This window comes from Phyllostomus discolor, chromosome 2 (genome assembly GCF_004126475.2).
Source record: "Phyllostomus discolor isolate MPI-MPIP mPhyDis1 chromosome 2, mPhyDis1.pri.v3, whole genome shotgun sequence".
NCBI lineage: Eukaryota > Metazoa > Chordata > Mammalia > Chiroptera > Phyllostomidae > Phyllostomus > Phyllostomus discolor.
Window position 1 is genome coordinate 128,555,079 of NC_040904.2, and position 15,786 is coordinate 128,570,864.

General features: G+C 37.2%; 1 protein-coding gene across 3 annotated transcripts in view; it reads right to left on the reverse strand.

Annotated features, from left to right (window-relative positions):
• MRPL42 (mitochondrial ribosomal protein L42) overlaps positions 1-15,023 on the reverse strand; it is a 44,267-nt gene extending 29,244 nt beyond the window's left edge. For all 3 annotated transcript variants that reach the window (XM_036018570.1, XM_028532316.2, XM_036018569.1), the window contains exons 1-4: positions 14,923-15,023; positions 12,849-13,011; positions 6,172-6,235; positions 4,414-4,498 (exon numbers count right to left, since the gene is read on the reverse strand). In XM_036018570.1, coding sequence (XP_035874463.1) covers positions 4,414-4,498; positions 6,172-6,235; positions 12,849-12,918 — 219 coding nt within the window. In that variant the 5' untranslated portion in view covers positions 12,919-13,011; positions 14,923-15,023. The remainder of the gene's footprint in view (positions 1-4,413; positions 4,499-6,171; positions 6,236-12,848; positions 13,012-14,922) is intronic.
• Between the last annotated feature and the right edge of the window lie 763 nt (positions 15,024-15,786).

A 15,786-nucleotide genomic window follows, 5' to 3' on the forward strand; every position in this document is an offset into this window, starting at 1 on the left:
AAAACAAAACCCAAAACAACTAAGCAAACAACTAGCACAGGAACAGAATCACAAAAATGGAGATCACATGCATGGTTATCAGTAGGCAGGGGAGAGGAGAGAATGGAAGGAAAAAGTATAGGGAATAAGAAGCATACATGGTAGGTAGAAAATAGACAGGGGGAGGTTAAGAATAGTATAGAAAATGGGAAGCCAAGGAACTTATATGTAAACCCATGGACATGAACTAAGGGGTGGTGGGCAATGCTGGTACAGGAGATGCAGGGTGGAGGGGAATGAAGGGGAGAAAAAAAATGGGACAACTGTAATAGAATGAATAAAATACACTAAAAAAAAAAAGAAAGAAAGAAAGAAAAATGGATCTCAAGAGACTAGATTATGAAGCCCTTCCAAGTTAGATTTAGAAGCAACAATTTGACATAAATAGAAATAAGGAACCGCTCATGCAGTATGGGAGGGGTAAGGAGGAAGTATAATGAAGAAGTTAAGAACTTGAGCTTTGGCCTCTGAGTCTATCACTTATTAGCTCTGTGACCTTGGGCAAGTTATGTAAGCTCTTCATTTCCCTTTCTGTAAAATCAGAGGAGTAATATCTATCTAACAAAGGTTTGATGAGACTCAAGTGAAATAATAATATATAGTATGCTTAGCTGTCTCTTATTCTGTCAGAGTTCAATAATGGTAGGTAGCTATTAATATTTCTTTTATGTTCTCAAACAGAAAAAAAGAGACATAAAATTAAAGAAAAATTGCTCCATAGACACTTAAAATTATATTAAAATATTATCTCTTATTTGCATCATACTCTTAGGGGTGCTAGGAAATATGGAATTGGAACCTATATTTTCTATTTTGGGTCACTAAATTTGTTGCTTAAGATCAAATGTTTTAAATATTATCAAAAAGTTAAGTTATTTTTGAGTGTCAATGAATATTCATGGTCTACGGTTCTATTCCCAAGCAGGCTCAGTTCTAATATGTTACAAATTCTCTCTGCTTTGTGTGATCAAAAACAGGTTCCTTCCCCACCCTCCCCAGGCATACAGATAAAAGATATTAGAATTCTAGATTCTTTGAAGTCTATACCAGGAGCCACTGGAAGACTCAGAACTGATTATTAGGTACTACTTGATCTCCTTGATCAACTTCAAAGAAAGAGCACATGAATGTTTCATTTAAAAGGAAAAACTAAAATAAAACTGAATCTCAACTTCATAGAATATTCATAACTATCATTCTGAATTTCTAGGTTTTCTTAAGAATTGAAAAAACTTGACACTGAAAATTTTTCACTAAATCAACTACCAAAAAGAACTGCCTAGCACTTTACAATTTTACTTTATTTTTCCAATCATTTTAATTATTACTTTTTGCCTCTGGTAGAATACCTTTATTTTCCTAAACTAGGACTCCTAAATTTGGAAAACATTTTGAGAATATTAGTGCTTTTAATAAAACATACACCAGCCAGAAGCAGAAAAGAGGCTCTTTTTACCTGGATCTATAGAAGATAATCGACATGCTTTGGATTCAAATGTAAATGACCAGAAAACCAAAGATGCAAATCATCTTAACTTTATTAAAGCCAGCCTTAGTACTTCTATATATGGCCAGATTATTTGTACACTCTATGCTTTACAGGCCCTAGAGAGTCAAAGGGTCCACTAGAGCTGTAGCCCTGCTTCCTGGAGAAAGGAGGAAAATCAAGTCTAAATTTCAAGTCAGGTTTGGGGATATTTGTTTGATGTTATATACTATCATCATGAGATTTGTAAATCTGGATTCAGAAAGAACATACTGTATTCTAATAGTAACATGTTTTCACAAATGGTTCTTATTGGCAACCCAATCTACAATTTATTAGTTGAGAAACAAAAAAAAAAAGCCATGCCTACCAATGTGAATGTTTCCTACCCCTAAAATAGAAAACAGTAGACGGTATAGTTTAATGATGTGCTTATCCTCACCTAAGCATGGTGAGAGAGAAATAAACTTATTCATTTAAATGACAAATACTCATCGTGAGCCTACTGTGATTCCAGGTGCTGACGATATAGCAGGGAACAAAACAGACAAGGCCCTGTCCTCATGGAACTTACGTTTCAGTGGTGGGAGATAGACAAAAAAGTAAGAAAATATCCAGTGTGTCAGAAATGATAAATGCTATCGAAAAAAGTAGAACAAAGGACAATAGACAGCCCAGGGGTAGGGGTACTACTACTTTAAATGCAGTAGTCAATGAAGGCCTCACTAGGTAATGAATAAGAAGATCTAAAGGAAAGGAAATAAACTATCAGGATTTCTGCGGTAAAAGCATTACAGGCAGTGGAAGCAGAAAATACAAAGGCCCTGAGGCAGGAACTTGCCTAAATGTACTTGAAGAACAGTAGGGATGCCAGTGTACCAGCAAAGAAGTGATGACATGTAAACTGATTAAGAGTGATCTTCCAGACTAGAGAGAGGAATACTTACCGATGTGGGAGAGGAGACAACTGTTACAACAAAGGGAGTACAACAAAAAAAGAGAAAGCAGAGAGTTGGGCATATATGCAAGAGATTATAATGATGGATCATGGAATCTATGCTGGGTAAGGAGAGAAGTCAGAATGTGTGAGATACATGAGGAACTGAAAGAAGGTGGTTTAATCCACTGATAATGATCTCAGTGAAGGATAAATAATTTTTGGAGCTGAAACACTAGGGGCAGTTGGTAGTAAGCTAGTAGAAATCTTGAAAGCAAGATCAGGAGACTGGTGAACCAGTTATTTGTGATTAGACTATCTCTAGGGTACAACCATGGGAGTAGAGGCTGAGGTAGGGAGAAAAGAGCAAGTGAGAGGCCAGGGTATTAGACAGCTTATCTACCTGGATACTGAAATAACAAAGAATTAGGACAGAAACAGTGTTGGAAAGTGTGAAAGTACATCTAAAATCTTCAAGGAAGGATGGAGGGAGAGGAGAAGAAAACTGCAGGTTAGTAGATAACAGCCACACAAAAAGGTAATAGATGGTATAGTTTGATGACATAAATGACAAAGCTAGAAATTGTTAGGTAGAAGGAAAAATAGTCTGGATATGACAATGAGGAGCTACAGAGACACCTACCTCACCTCTTGGCCCAGTAAAAAAAAAAAAGATATAGGAAAGAAAATGGCAACTACTTAAGAACGCTGGGGAAGCACCGGCCCTAGGGTACAGCCAGGTTTCTGTTAAGTCAGATGATGAAGGCAACATTCTGGAAAAAGTTAAGTTTATGAGAGATTTTGTTGATGACAGTAAGTTATAGAAGTACTGTGGAAAAGTTTTTAGAGTTGGGAGGGATAGGAGAAGGGTCAGATAAAGAGCCGTATACTAATGAGAATCTGGATGCTGAGAAATAACTTCGTAGTCTTGGGCTTCTTAGTATTACTACTAAAATAGGGGAAAGCACTTAACCAGAAATATACCACAAAATAAGAAGGGAAGAAGCCACAAAATAGTATGAGTTGGAAGGTTTACAGGCCAAAAGTTACTGACTTAGGCCTATTTTCTGCACATTGCCCAAAGAAATGAAACGAAAGAGGTACTGAATTATTACTAGGATATGTGGCTAGAATACAAAGCAGGCAGACAAAATGGTGAGGTTAAAAAAAGAATAAAAACTAGCAAAATAACAATCAATTCTGTCAAATCAACCAGTATTCTGGCCCTAATGGTAATCTTTAAAAATAGGTACCACTAGATGCATCATGTGATGACTTGAATTATTTAATTATTTTCTCCTCAAAAAGCAAATCAAACATTACCAAATATAGTAGAAGAAGGCTTAGAGGAAGAGAAGAAAGTCTTTCAAATATAAAATAATAAAGACTTGGGCCAAGGACAAATTGTATTAAAAATAAAGCAAAACCTCTTTTATCTAGTACTTCGCTTTTAAAGAAATATGAAAACAATTAAACTAAGCCACTTAAAACATGTGCCCATGTTGGCCAATTAGAAAAAACTAACAAATAAAAATTCAGCAAACAGTAAAAGAATTATTATACCCAATACAATATAGAAGCTATGAAAGAGCACTCTAAAATACAAGTTTTTCATAATTTACTAGATTATAAAATAGAGTAGCATGGGACAGTGTATTTATATTAAATTTTGTATTTGATCACTAGTCAAAAATCTACCAAATTTTAGATCAGAAAACTGATGCCATAATTATGTTTTAATAATTCAGTTTTTGTGCTGAAAAAAACCTTTAAAGACAAAAGATGAAACAGAAATGAGAAAAATCAAAATAGTACAATAAAAAAGCTAAAAGGTTTAAACCAAATTTTAAAAAAATCAAATAAAAGGAAATCTGTCTTTTTAGATACAATAAGGAAGTGTGACTATTTCTAATAGCAACTTAAGAATTATAAGAGATTTCCTCATACATACTTTTGTGTGTTCATATGGAATGTCCACAGAAGGATGGTAGCAAACTATTGTCCTGCTATCAGATGTCAAACCAAGCTCTACTTTGCTAAAAAAAAAAAAAAAAAAGTTTCAGAAATAGAGTTATCCTGTATTCAAGGCAGAATAATTATTCTTAGAGCTAAAATTAATTAATCATGAATCCCTGAAGAATAGGTGCCATGTCAGTGGACTGGCAAACCTGATACCCATACCATATAGAACTCAGGCCATCCCACAAAATATGTCAGCTTAACAACCATGACAAACCCTTAATGCATTACCCACTATTATACATAAATTATTCTTGAAATGATTGGTTTTTAGACTACCCAGATCTTTGGAAGAGACTTTCATGTTTATTTGTCACTATTATTAGAACTTCTTTTTCTTAATTTTCTTATCTAAAAACTGCCTTCAAAAGTTGTAAGAAGGACATTGCTTGGCTTAATTATTTAAGTTGAAAATCAACAAAGTATTAATCTTCCAGGTAAAGGATCACCTGACTTTCTAATCATAAAGGTTGTAGCTGAACACTTTGTTTAGATCAGCATTTTTCAAAGTGCCTTTGGCAAAAGAGTACAACAGTAAAAGCTTCCCATAAAAAGGGTTCCATGGTCATATAAATTTGGAAACTACTGAATATTATCCCTTCCTTCCATTAATAGCCCTCAAAAGAACACATTTTGAGCAATATTCCTCTAAACACTTCCAGGAATGCTCTGAACTGAATCTCATTCTTTCAAGTATCAACTAACCAAGCCTCTTTTTTTTTTTTAAAGACTCTGGCAATTAATATTGTACTTAGATCCATATACAATCTAAGGAGCACAACTTTCAGCTTTTATTAAACATCTGTGTTCTCTACATGTCTATAAATTTGAGTTCCTAGGTTTTCAACACCAACCAGATTTGAGCCAGACCAGCAATGATACTATAGTGTTTTTTAGCTAACATAGGATAAGGTGGTTTCACCATTTTAAGATGAAATATCATAAAATGACTACAATGAACATTTAATCTATCAAATAATTTTTGATGAAGGATAGAGTTTTAGATAATGCCCCCATAAGACTCATTCTTTTCAGGTTCAAAAAGTGTTACCTATTACCTTGTATAATTTCATCACTATGTTAACACTTACTAAATATACAGTTAAAACTCAAATTAAAACTAAATAGTGTCAAGAGGGAAGAAAATATATTTTTACTAAAATTTGTGATAAAACCACAGCTTAAGGAAATACGTTGCAATTTCTGCACATCAGACTCTACTAATAGAGACAAAAGATATCTTATTCCTATGCTATTCCTAGTTCTTAGCATAGCGACTAGAATTGAATACGTACCAAATAAACTGTGGTTGAATTAAATGTTTGTGATTTAGGATTATTTATTGTGAAACAAAAGACAAGATAAATAACTGCATAAGTAATAGATATGAACCCTAAAAGAAAATTATAAAAATTAAGATTTTCAAGAAGCTAAAAAATCTTTCAGGGATAAAAGAGCATTTCTAACATGCGTGTCTAATAACAAATTAAGTATTCACTGAAATATAATAATGATTTTTATTTAAAACATTTATAAGCCTTGATACTGGGTAAATAAGGTCACTGAAATCATTTTTAAAAACAAAATTAAAGAAAGAATAATTAAAAAGCAGAAAATACCCAGACAAGAAATAAAAGTAAATCATTTCAGATACAGCTGTTATTTTTTTCAACTGAATTTTAATACATACCAATTATAGTCATCTGGAAGAGGAGAATATGTGGACTTATGACAAACACAAAATGAAGCTCCATCTGCAAACCCCCCCCAAAATAAAGTGAATTTAGTTAATTTGAACATATGTTCTTACATAAATGTAAAGCTAGTTTCACTTATTCAATCAGTATTTACTGTTTACTATGAAACAGGGATATACTAATGGCCAGGGATTCAACAAGATCAAGTCCGTGCCCTCGGAAAGGGTACAAGTGTGATGAGAGACAGACAAGTGAACAAACAATCCCAATACAAAAGATAAGCCCTGTCAGAACGGGTAAGTACTGGGAAAGAGAAGGGAACACAGAAAAGTTACAAACGACAACAAGTGTAGGTTCAAGAATGCCTTTCCAGTCAAGAGGACGTCTAAGGTACTCTGAAGGATGAGGGAATAAGTAGGAGTTAGGGTGAGTATAATGTTCCTTGCAGAGGGAGTAACAAGTGCCAAGGACCAGAGGTAAAAAAGAATATGAAATATTTGGGAATTCTGAAAATTTTCAGGTGACTGGAGTGAACAGTTCATAAAGCGAGGGGCAGGGGAGGTAAGTGATGAAATACAAAACAAATTATTTCAAATTATTTTTCCTTAATCAAAATGCTCATATTTAAAAGTACATTTTTCTTTTTTAGAATACCTACAAATTCAAGAGCCATAGTTATCTTTTTAAAAGTCTGTGAAAGGTTTTCCTGTATTCGGAGAAAGGGTGTTCTTCAAATATAAAGAAAAAAATGTGAATGTAGCTCAGTATAATTAAAAGCAAGTTCTGAAAATAACTTGGCTAAAGTCAAGGAGCAACTTCTCTCAACTGAGCCTCTTGCTCTTCAGTATGAAACACAATCCTCACTCTGTTCAAATATCACTCATCCTTCAAAGTCAATGCTACTCTTCCATAATACCCCTTTCCCCTCCCTACCCCATAAGCCCAAGTACAGAGGGCAGGGTTGTCTACTTTACATGTCCCACGACCAACATTTCCAATGACACTGCTATGCCTTCTCTGCATCAGTTATTGATATGCATCAAATATGTGTAAAAAGATGTCTTCATCTTTGTATACCTATTCTTTCCCCAAGGACTGCATATACTTATGGGTCTAAATATAAATCCTTACCCCTGCCCCGGCTGGTGTGGCTCAGTGGGTTGAGCACTGGCCTGTGTACTATACCATGGCCAGTTCAATCCCCAGTCAGGAGGGTACATGCCTAGGTTGCAGGCCAGGTCCCCAGTAGGGGCATGAGAGAGGCAACTAGACATTGATGTTTCTCTCCCTCTTTCACCCTCCCTTCCCCTCTCTAAAAATAAAATCTTTTATTTATTTATTTTTTAATATATTTTATTGATTATGCTATTACAGTTGTCCCATTTCCCCCCTTCTCTCCCCTCCACCCTGTACCCCCCTCCCACCCACATTTCCCCCTTTAGTTCATGTCCATGTGTCATACTTATGAGTTCTTTAGTTTCTACATTTCCCATACTATTCTTGCCCTCCCCCTATCTATTTTCAACCTACATTCTATGCTACTTATTCTCTATACCTTTTCCCCCTCTCTCCTCCTCCCACCCCCCTGCTGCTAACCCTCCATGTGCCCTCCATTTCTGTGGTTCTGTTCCTGTTCTAATTGTTTACTTAGTTTCTTTTGGTTTTGCTTTAGGTGTGGTTGTTAATATTTGTGAGTTTGCTGTCCTTTTACTATACATGTTTTTTCTTTATCTTCTTTTCTTAGATAAGTCCCTTTAGCATTTCATAAAATAAGGGCTTGGTGATGATGAACTCCTTTAACTTGACCTTATCTGAGAAGCACTTTATCTGCCCTTCCATTCTAAATGAAAGCTTTGCTGGATAGAGCAATCTGGGTTGTAGGTCCTTGTCTTTCATGACTTGGAATATTTCTTTCCAGCCCCTTCTTGCCTGTAAGGTCTCTTTGGAGAAATCAGCTGACAGTCTGATGGGAACTCCTTTGTAGGTGACTGTCCCCTTACCTCTTGCTGCTTCTAGGATTCTCTCCTTCGTTTTTACCTTGGCTAATGTAATTATGATGTGCCTTGGTGTGTTTCTTCTTGGGTCCAACTTCTTTGGGGCTCTCTGAGCTTCTTGGATTTCTTGGAAGACTGTTCCCTTTGCCAGATTGGGGAAGTTCTCCTTTATTATTTGTTCAAATACATGTTCAATCTGTTGCTTTTCCCCTTCCGATTCTGGTACCCCTATAATTCGGATATTGGAACGTTTAAAGGTGTCTTAGATGCTCTTAATCTTTTCCTCAATTTTTTGAATTTTTATTTCATCATGCTTTCCTGCTTGGTTGATTCTATCTTCCTTCTGGTCCACTGTATTGTTTTGAGACTCAGATTCCTTACTTTCACTATTGGCTCTCCTCCGCGTGTCTTCCTGCATCTGTTTTATGGTAATCTGCATTCTTTCATCTAAATTTCGTCCAAAATCAACCAGTTCCGTGAGCTTTCTGATCACCAGTGTTTTGAACTGCACATCTGATAGATTGGCTAGTTCTTGGTCGCTCAAAAGGATGAGTCCTGGGGGACTGATCTGCTCTGTTGAAAACATAGTTTTTTTGTTTTTTTTTTTCCCGGTCTCTCCTTTTTTTTTTTTCCGGTCTGGTTGCTCTTGTTACCGTGGGGGGCGGAGCCTTAGGTGCTCACCGGGGCTGGGCACCCCAGTCGCTAGATTGTGACATTATATGTGGGGGCGGGGTGGGCAGGGGAAAACAATGGCGGTAGTTCCGTTCCCCTGGACTCAGACCCTTGTCTGGGCTTCTGGGCCGCGAGTTCTGCCCTGGTCCACAATCGCTACCCCTCTGGGTCTGCCAGCCGCAGCTTGCGTACTCAGGGATCACCGCTGCCTTCTTGCGCGCCGGATGGCTTTTGCGCCGATTTCGCGCCAAACCTTCCCCCGACCTCCGCGCACCGCCGACCTGAGCCAGCCCCGCGCCCGCCGGCTCGTCTTCTCCTACCAGTCCGGATGAACGCGTCTACTTCAACTTCTTGGCTGCCTGACTTCCATTCAGATAACTCCTCTGCTGGATCTGGGTGTTATTCTGATAGTAAATTATTGTTGTAAATTATTGGTTTTCTAATCTTGGTTGTGCAAGGAGGCACGGTGCGTCCACCTATTCCTCCATCTTGCCGGAAGTCTAAAAATAAAATCTTTTAAATTCTTACACTAAATCATAAAAAGTACCTTAACAAAATTCAGTATTATCACAAAAGACTGTTCAGCAAAATGTCAAACCCAAGATTCTACTGATATAAAAAAATACAAAGAATTAGAAATTTAACCTCATCTCTCAAAAGATTCATTAATTTTCAATTAATTGTGCTAATACAGAAGTACAATAAGACAAATCAGAGAATAAAGTAGAAACTATTTAAGCATTTTATTTTCTTGTTTTACACTGTTGATGATTTTCCTAATTATGTCAGGATGAACATGACGAGAAGTTTTACTCTGAATACAAGCCAGCTAGGTGATGTGCATGTTCACTGAAAGAAACGGGTGGGTAACAGAAGCAGGACAGACAGAACCGTGTTCTTAAACAGGCACAAAGGAAAACTGAAAACAGTGTTTCAGTTCAACAAGGAACTGCACAATTTCTACTCTGTACTTAAACAGACATTTGTTTTAACCCTTATGACATGTATCACATTCTACCTCATATTCCAGGTATTTCTATTTTCTACCTGTTTCACCTGCAAATCTACTGTATTTTTGGACCATAAGACACACCTAGGTTTTCAAGGAGGAAAATAGGAAAAAAATTTTTGCAGCAAAAAATGTGGTAAAATATTTAATAACATAAATAACACAGTATTTCACCAATGTAAATGTAAACAGAACTCAACAGCAGCATTAACAACCATTATTCCTCCCAAATTGGGGTGGGAGGGGGGTACATCTTATAGTCTGAAAAATACAGGTAAGTGAGTTCCTTAAGGCCAGCAACCACATATTCATTACTGTGTCCCCTACAGTGGTACTAATAAAAAAGTTATCATCAAATTATCTCTAAAGTGTTAACTTCTGTATACTACCTAAAAAATTCAAATGACATTTTATCAAGAGAAGAATTCTAGTTATGGTTAAGGTATCAGAGGTTCTAAATATATAATTAGAACTGATGCCAAAGTCAACATCAATCAACCCCAAGCAACTAAATGTGGCAAAAAAAAATTCCAGTGAGAATCAGCTCTGTAACTTATGGGCTACTGTTACATATACAGGTTTAATTGCATTTTGATAAGATATATAAAAGCTGATAGCTCCACTTTTTTACAAATTTTCAATACTTTAACTTATTACAGGAATGGCGGTACAGCAGAAAGAATACTGGATAAAGTAAAATGGGGAGACCTAGGTTTTGATCACAGTTCTCAGTTACCACATAAACAACCTTGGCTGAGCTTCTGAAGGCCAGAGAACTCAAGTGCCTAAGTTTTCAGAAACATAATAACACATGGCATAAAATATTTTAAAACTGTAAAATATCCCACATTCCACACTGACTGTATATTTTTGGAAGGTTTTGGGAGTTCCTTCTAAAACATAGGGAGGTCTTTTTATTTTTGTATGTTGAATTTTCTCTCCCTTAATCATGGTTTTGCTTTGCCTTAATCTTAATGTCCTTTCTTTTAGTATAAAATATCAATAATAATAGTAATAATACTTTACCTTCAATGATAATAATAGAAATTGTGTGGACTAAGGGGCTTCAGGATGCAAGAAATTAGGTAGTCACTGAGTACTAGGATGGCTAAGTGATAGTGGAATAATTTCCTGGGGGCAATTTAAATTAATTTTTAGCTAACTAGATATTTGACAACTCCAATCCATTCAGATCACTCCAACATTTATTTATCACTTACCATGTATGAGGAGCACTGAGGGAACCAAAACAAAGTAGACACTGTACAAATTTACAATCTATTGGGTAGAGTATACATAGACAATTTCCATTATCCAAGGGCAGATTAACCTGAGTGAGGACTGATTGCTGTTTCAGGACATGGGCTAGGTAAAAACTGATTAGGTCTGATTTCCATTAGCCTTGACGCTGGGTTCCTGTCAGGGCAAAGGGGAGGCTAGGCCGCAGGGGGTCTCACTCACAATTCTGAACAAAAATTCTCCCAGGTAATCAAGGACAGACCATTGTTTTGGCTCTGATATTTACATCTAAAGTCTCTCAGCAATCTGAGGTCTCTCAGCAATCTGCTCTTTTACTTAATTATACTTTTACATACACACACACATATATATTTTTTAACCCTCACCCAAGGATATATTTATTGACTTCAGAGAGAGAGAGAAAAATCTATAGGTTGCCTTCCACATGTGCCCCAACCAGGGAAAGAACCCACAACCTAGGTATGTGCCCTGACTGGGGATCAAACCCAGAACCTTCTCTTGTACAGGATGAAACTCCAACCAGCTGAACCACCCAGCCAAGGCACTTTTACTTATACTTTTAATCCTACTCTTCAAACTACTCTTTTCTCCTTAATTCAATAAACAAACATTTAATTGCAAATGACAGTAAATAGGAAACATGAAGGAAAAGATTGAGGTGAAGCAAACATGTAAAAAAGTTAGCCAATGTAACTAAACATGCAAAGCAAACCTATTGGGGCACTCTATATCTGCTTTAGAAATGGAAGAATAGCACTCACACAGTAGAAAAAGAAAGTGAAAATAAGGTTGGCTGGGAAAGAAGATTTTAATAATCTATTTACTTATATGAGTTGATGTTTTAACTATCAAACATGTATTAATAGACTTTGAAGAAAAGGCTACATACATTACTTCAGAAAAGGTAGATCGAACCCTGACTGAGGTGGCTCAGCTGACTGGGCATCATCCTACAAGGTAAAAAAAGGGTCTCAAGTTCCATTCCTAGTTAGGGCACATGGCTGGATTGTGGGTTCAGTCTCCAGGTCCCAGCGGTAGGAGACGCAACTGATTGATGTTTCTTTCCATCCCTTTCTCCCTCCCTTTCCCTGTCTCTAAAAATAAATAAATCTTAAAAAAAGAAAGGAAAGGTGGGTAAAAGTTAAATTTTATTTTTAACGGCTATATAGATAAAAACATGGAGAGAATACACCACAATGTTAACAATGATGATCTCTGTAAGATGGAATTGTAATTTTGCCCTTGATTTGCAGATGTTAAGTGCTACTAAAAAAGTAATACATGGAAATACAGTAACTATGATTCAAACCAGAGAAAATTCCTCTTTATCAATCCGTTTCTCACCCTCTGTTAAAATCCCACTTGTGGTCTACACAGATAACCGATTTGGCCCATACTTTTCCTCTGCACCTATATATATAAACATACACATGTAGTAAATCATCTTTTAAGTGTACAAATGTGAATCACACAATAGATACTGTTCTGTGACAAACTTTTCTCCCCTTCTATTTGGCAATACACACAGTAAAGATATACCATAATTTACCCATTTCCCTTTTGATAGGCATTTAGCTTTTCTTTCTTTCTTTTTCCTTCTCCCTTTTTCCATTATTATAAACACTCCTGCTAAAGCATACACAGTAAGTAAATGTTTTAAATTTTCTATAATGAATACGTTTCTACAATATTTGAAAAAGTTTTAAACTTTTTAAATATTAAAAAACTCACTTACTTTGAAATGGAAATAAACGTTTCAAGATAGTTCTGTTTGATATCGCCCATTTCGCTGCTGCTACTGCCATGGTGAATCAAGATGCTTATCAGGTGGTATGGAAAAAGGTGATTTGAAGAGAAAAATCTTTTAGAATTTGCTTCTAGGCATACCTATTTTCATCCTAAGCAAGAGATAAAAAAAAAAAGAAATTACTGCTACCAATGGTAAATCAAAGTGACACAATATACTGACTGCTACAGGAACAAGACAGAAATCATCATTACCTAGAACTATCCACCTAAAGAGCAACTTTTAAACGACTCTCCATTCCATGTGATATAAGAAAAGAGCAACATGCCCTGGCTGGTGTGGCTCAGTGGACTGAGTGCCAGCCTGAGAACCAAAAGGTCCCAGGTTTGACTCCCAGTCAGGGCACATGCCTGGGTTGCAGGCCGGGTCCCCATTTGGGGGCACACTAGAGGCAACCACACATAGATGTTTCTCTCCTTCCTTCCACCTCTTCCCCGTCTCTATAAATAAATAGATAGATAGATAGATAAAATCTTAAAAAATAAAAGAGCGACATTATCAAAATGTAAGATCAGAAACTCCAGAACTATGTCCTTTACAATTTCTCTTAAATGCAAATTTCTAGTGTAGTTCTTACCACTTAATGACTGTCCAATAAGTGTGATTACCCTCAGAATCAGTCACTCACACATGCCACACAGAGCATCCTCCTTCATAATACTAATGTGTCTGTGTACAACCTCCCAGGTACCACAACAAGATCTTATTACATCTCTTAAAGTAGTATTGTTTCTGATTAAATGAAATATTAAATAAGGCCTATCCTTGGCTTATTAAATACTGATTTAGAGAAATACATATTAACATTTCAAAGTGCCAAATATAATTTCACCACATTATACACTGGCTGGGGCAAAAAGCAGGTTTACAGTAGTGAATACACAAAACAGTTTGTTCTTGTATTATTATTTATTATTGTATTATTTTCCATATGAACTGTAAACATAGTTTTGTCCCATCTTGTATGCATAAGGTTTTTAATTTTCCAAGGTGCTTTCCTTACCATTTCATTTTACTCTCATATTGATGTGAGGTTATCTTTATTTTGATTCATGAAGAAACTAAGTACAAAGTTTAAGAGTCAGTCACAAACTGGGAAACATTTGGCAAGTCATTAACTATGTGACACTCAGTTTCTTCCGTGGTAAACACGGAAACAACCACAACCTCCATGGCTGTTGTGAACAAAAGGATATAAGCATTGTTACATCTCTTGTTTTTAACTGGCCTCCATGACTATTTCTTCCCTTCCCCCATACTGATAACATGAAATCAGCATGAGTCTTGTTTGCTAAACTTTGCAGGCTGTTTCTCTGCACTGTCAGTACATTAGCACTGCTATCCCTGATTTCATAGCATGCTTTTTACAGTTTGCAACCCACTTTCCTATGCATTATGTGCTCTTTCACAAATCTGTGAAGTAGGCATCTTCATTTTAGACACTCAGCGGTTCAGAGAGATCGATACACTGCTGCTTAATAGGTGGCCAGGGTGGTACACAGACCTTAGTCTTCTAAGCATGAACCAAGAAACAAAACTTTTGATGGCAGGGAGCATTAGGTCCCCTCTGCCCAAGGCCCAGAGGAAAGCACACCCACAAGTGGATCAGGCTGTTCACCCCAGGGAGAATAATTCAAAGGGTAAATCACTAGGCCCAGAATTCAACCCTGAAGCAAAAACTGCAGAGCCTCGAAGGGCTCTAAATTTCAGGAGCAGGCTACCAAAAGCACGGGGACTAACACCCGAGGGCAGTTCCGAAAGACGTGGACCTGGGAGGGATCCCCAAGCGATCAGCAGCGGTACAAGGGGAGTGCTGCCATTGAGAAACGCGCTGCCACATGCCGGCTCTTCAGCAGGGCGGACCGAGTCTGGTGACGCCAGAGGCTTTATGCTGCCGCAAATGACAAGTAGGAGACCTCGACAACTGCGGACAAAACTTCTAGGCCTGTCCAGTTTAGCTTCTATCGACTACTTGACTGGAGGAAGAAGGGACGACGGTTACCTTGACAGCTGCTCACCACGACCCAGCCATCTTGCCTCAATCCGGGTCTTGGGAGCTACAACTTCACGCGACTTCCTGACCTGCTGGGCACTCTGGGAAATGTAGTCATGTGGGAAAGAGCATCTTGCCATGGGAGGGCGGGGATTCACTTACCATGCTTCCACTTTTAGTTGCAGCCGTTTAACCTGCGTGTGTACTCGTGTCATAGAAAAACAAAAATCACTGTCCCCCGCACATATCCTTAGAAAATAATAAGCGCTATTTTTTAAAGTTTATATTAATAACTGGAGGACCTCGAGATAGCTTTTTGGTAGATGAGTTAACCTTTCCTAGAGGAAGAGGAATTATTTCATAGAAGCACTGAAAAGGGCTGGGGTTGGATATGAAGTTTAAAATAGGGAAGTTGGGAGGGTCTCGAATCCGAACACCGCACTGCGTTTTGAGAATTGGGCATGCTATTCATTATGGGAGGAAGAAACTGCAGTATCCTGGACTTTGCCTTTTATCTTGCAGGGAGAAAATGCCCTCGGGCCTTTGCACTTCCTATTCTCATTCCCAGCAGTGCTCTTCTCTCACTTCCAATGACCACTGTCTAACTTTATACAGGCCTTGCTCAAATATTATCTCACAGAGGACTACACCACTAAATAGCCTCACTCACCTTTATCTTGCTGTCCTGATTTACTTTTCTTCATAGCATGTACCATTATATGACATCATATTATTTGTTTCCTCATTTTAATGTCTGTTTCATGCTGGAACACAAGCTCCATAAAGGCAGAGTCAAGTGTTCTGTTCTGTACTGTATCAAGTGTTCTGTTCTGTATCTTGTTCTGTACTGTATACAAATCCAGCATCTACAAC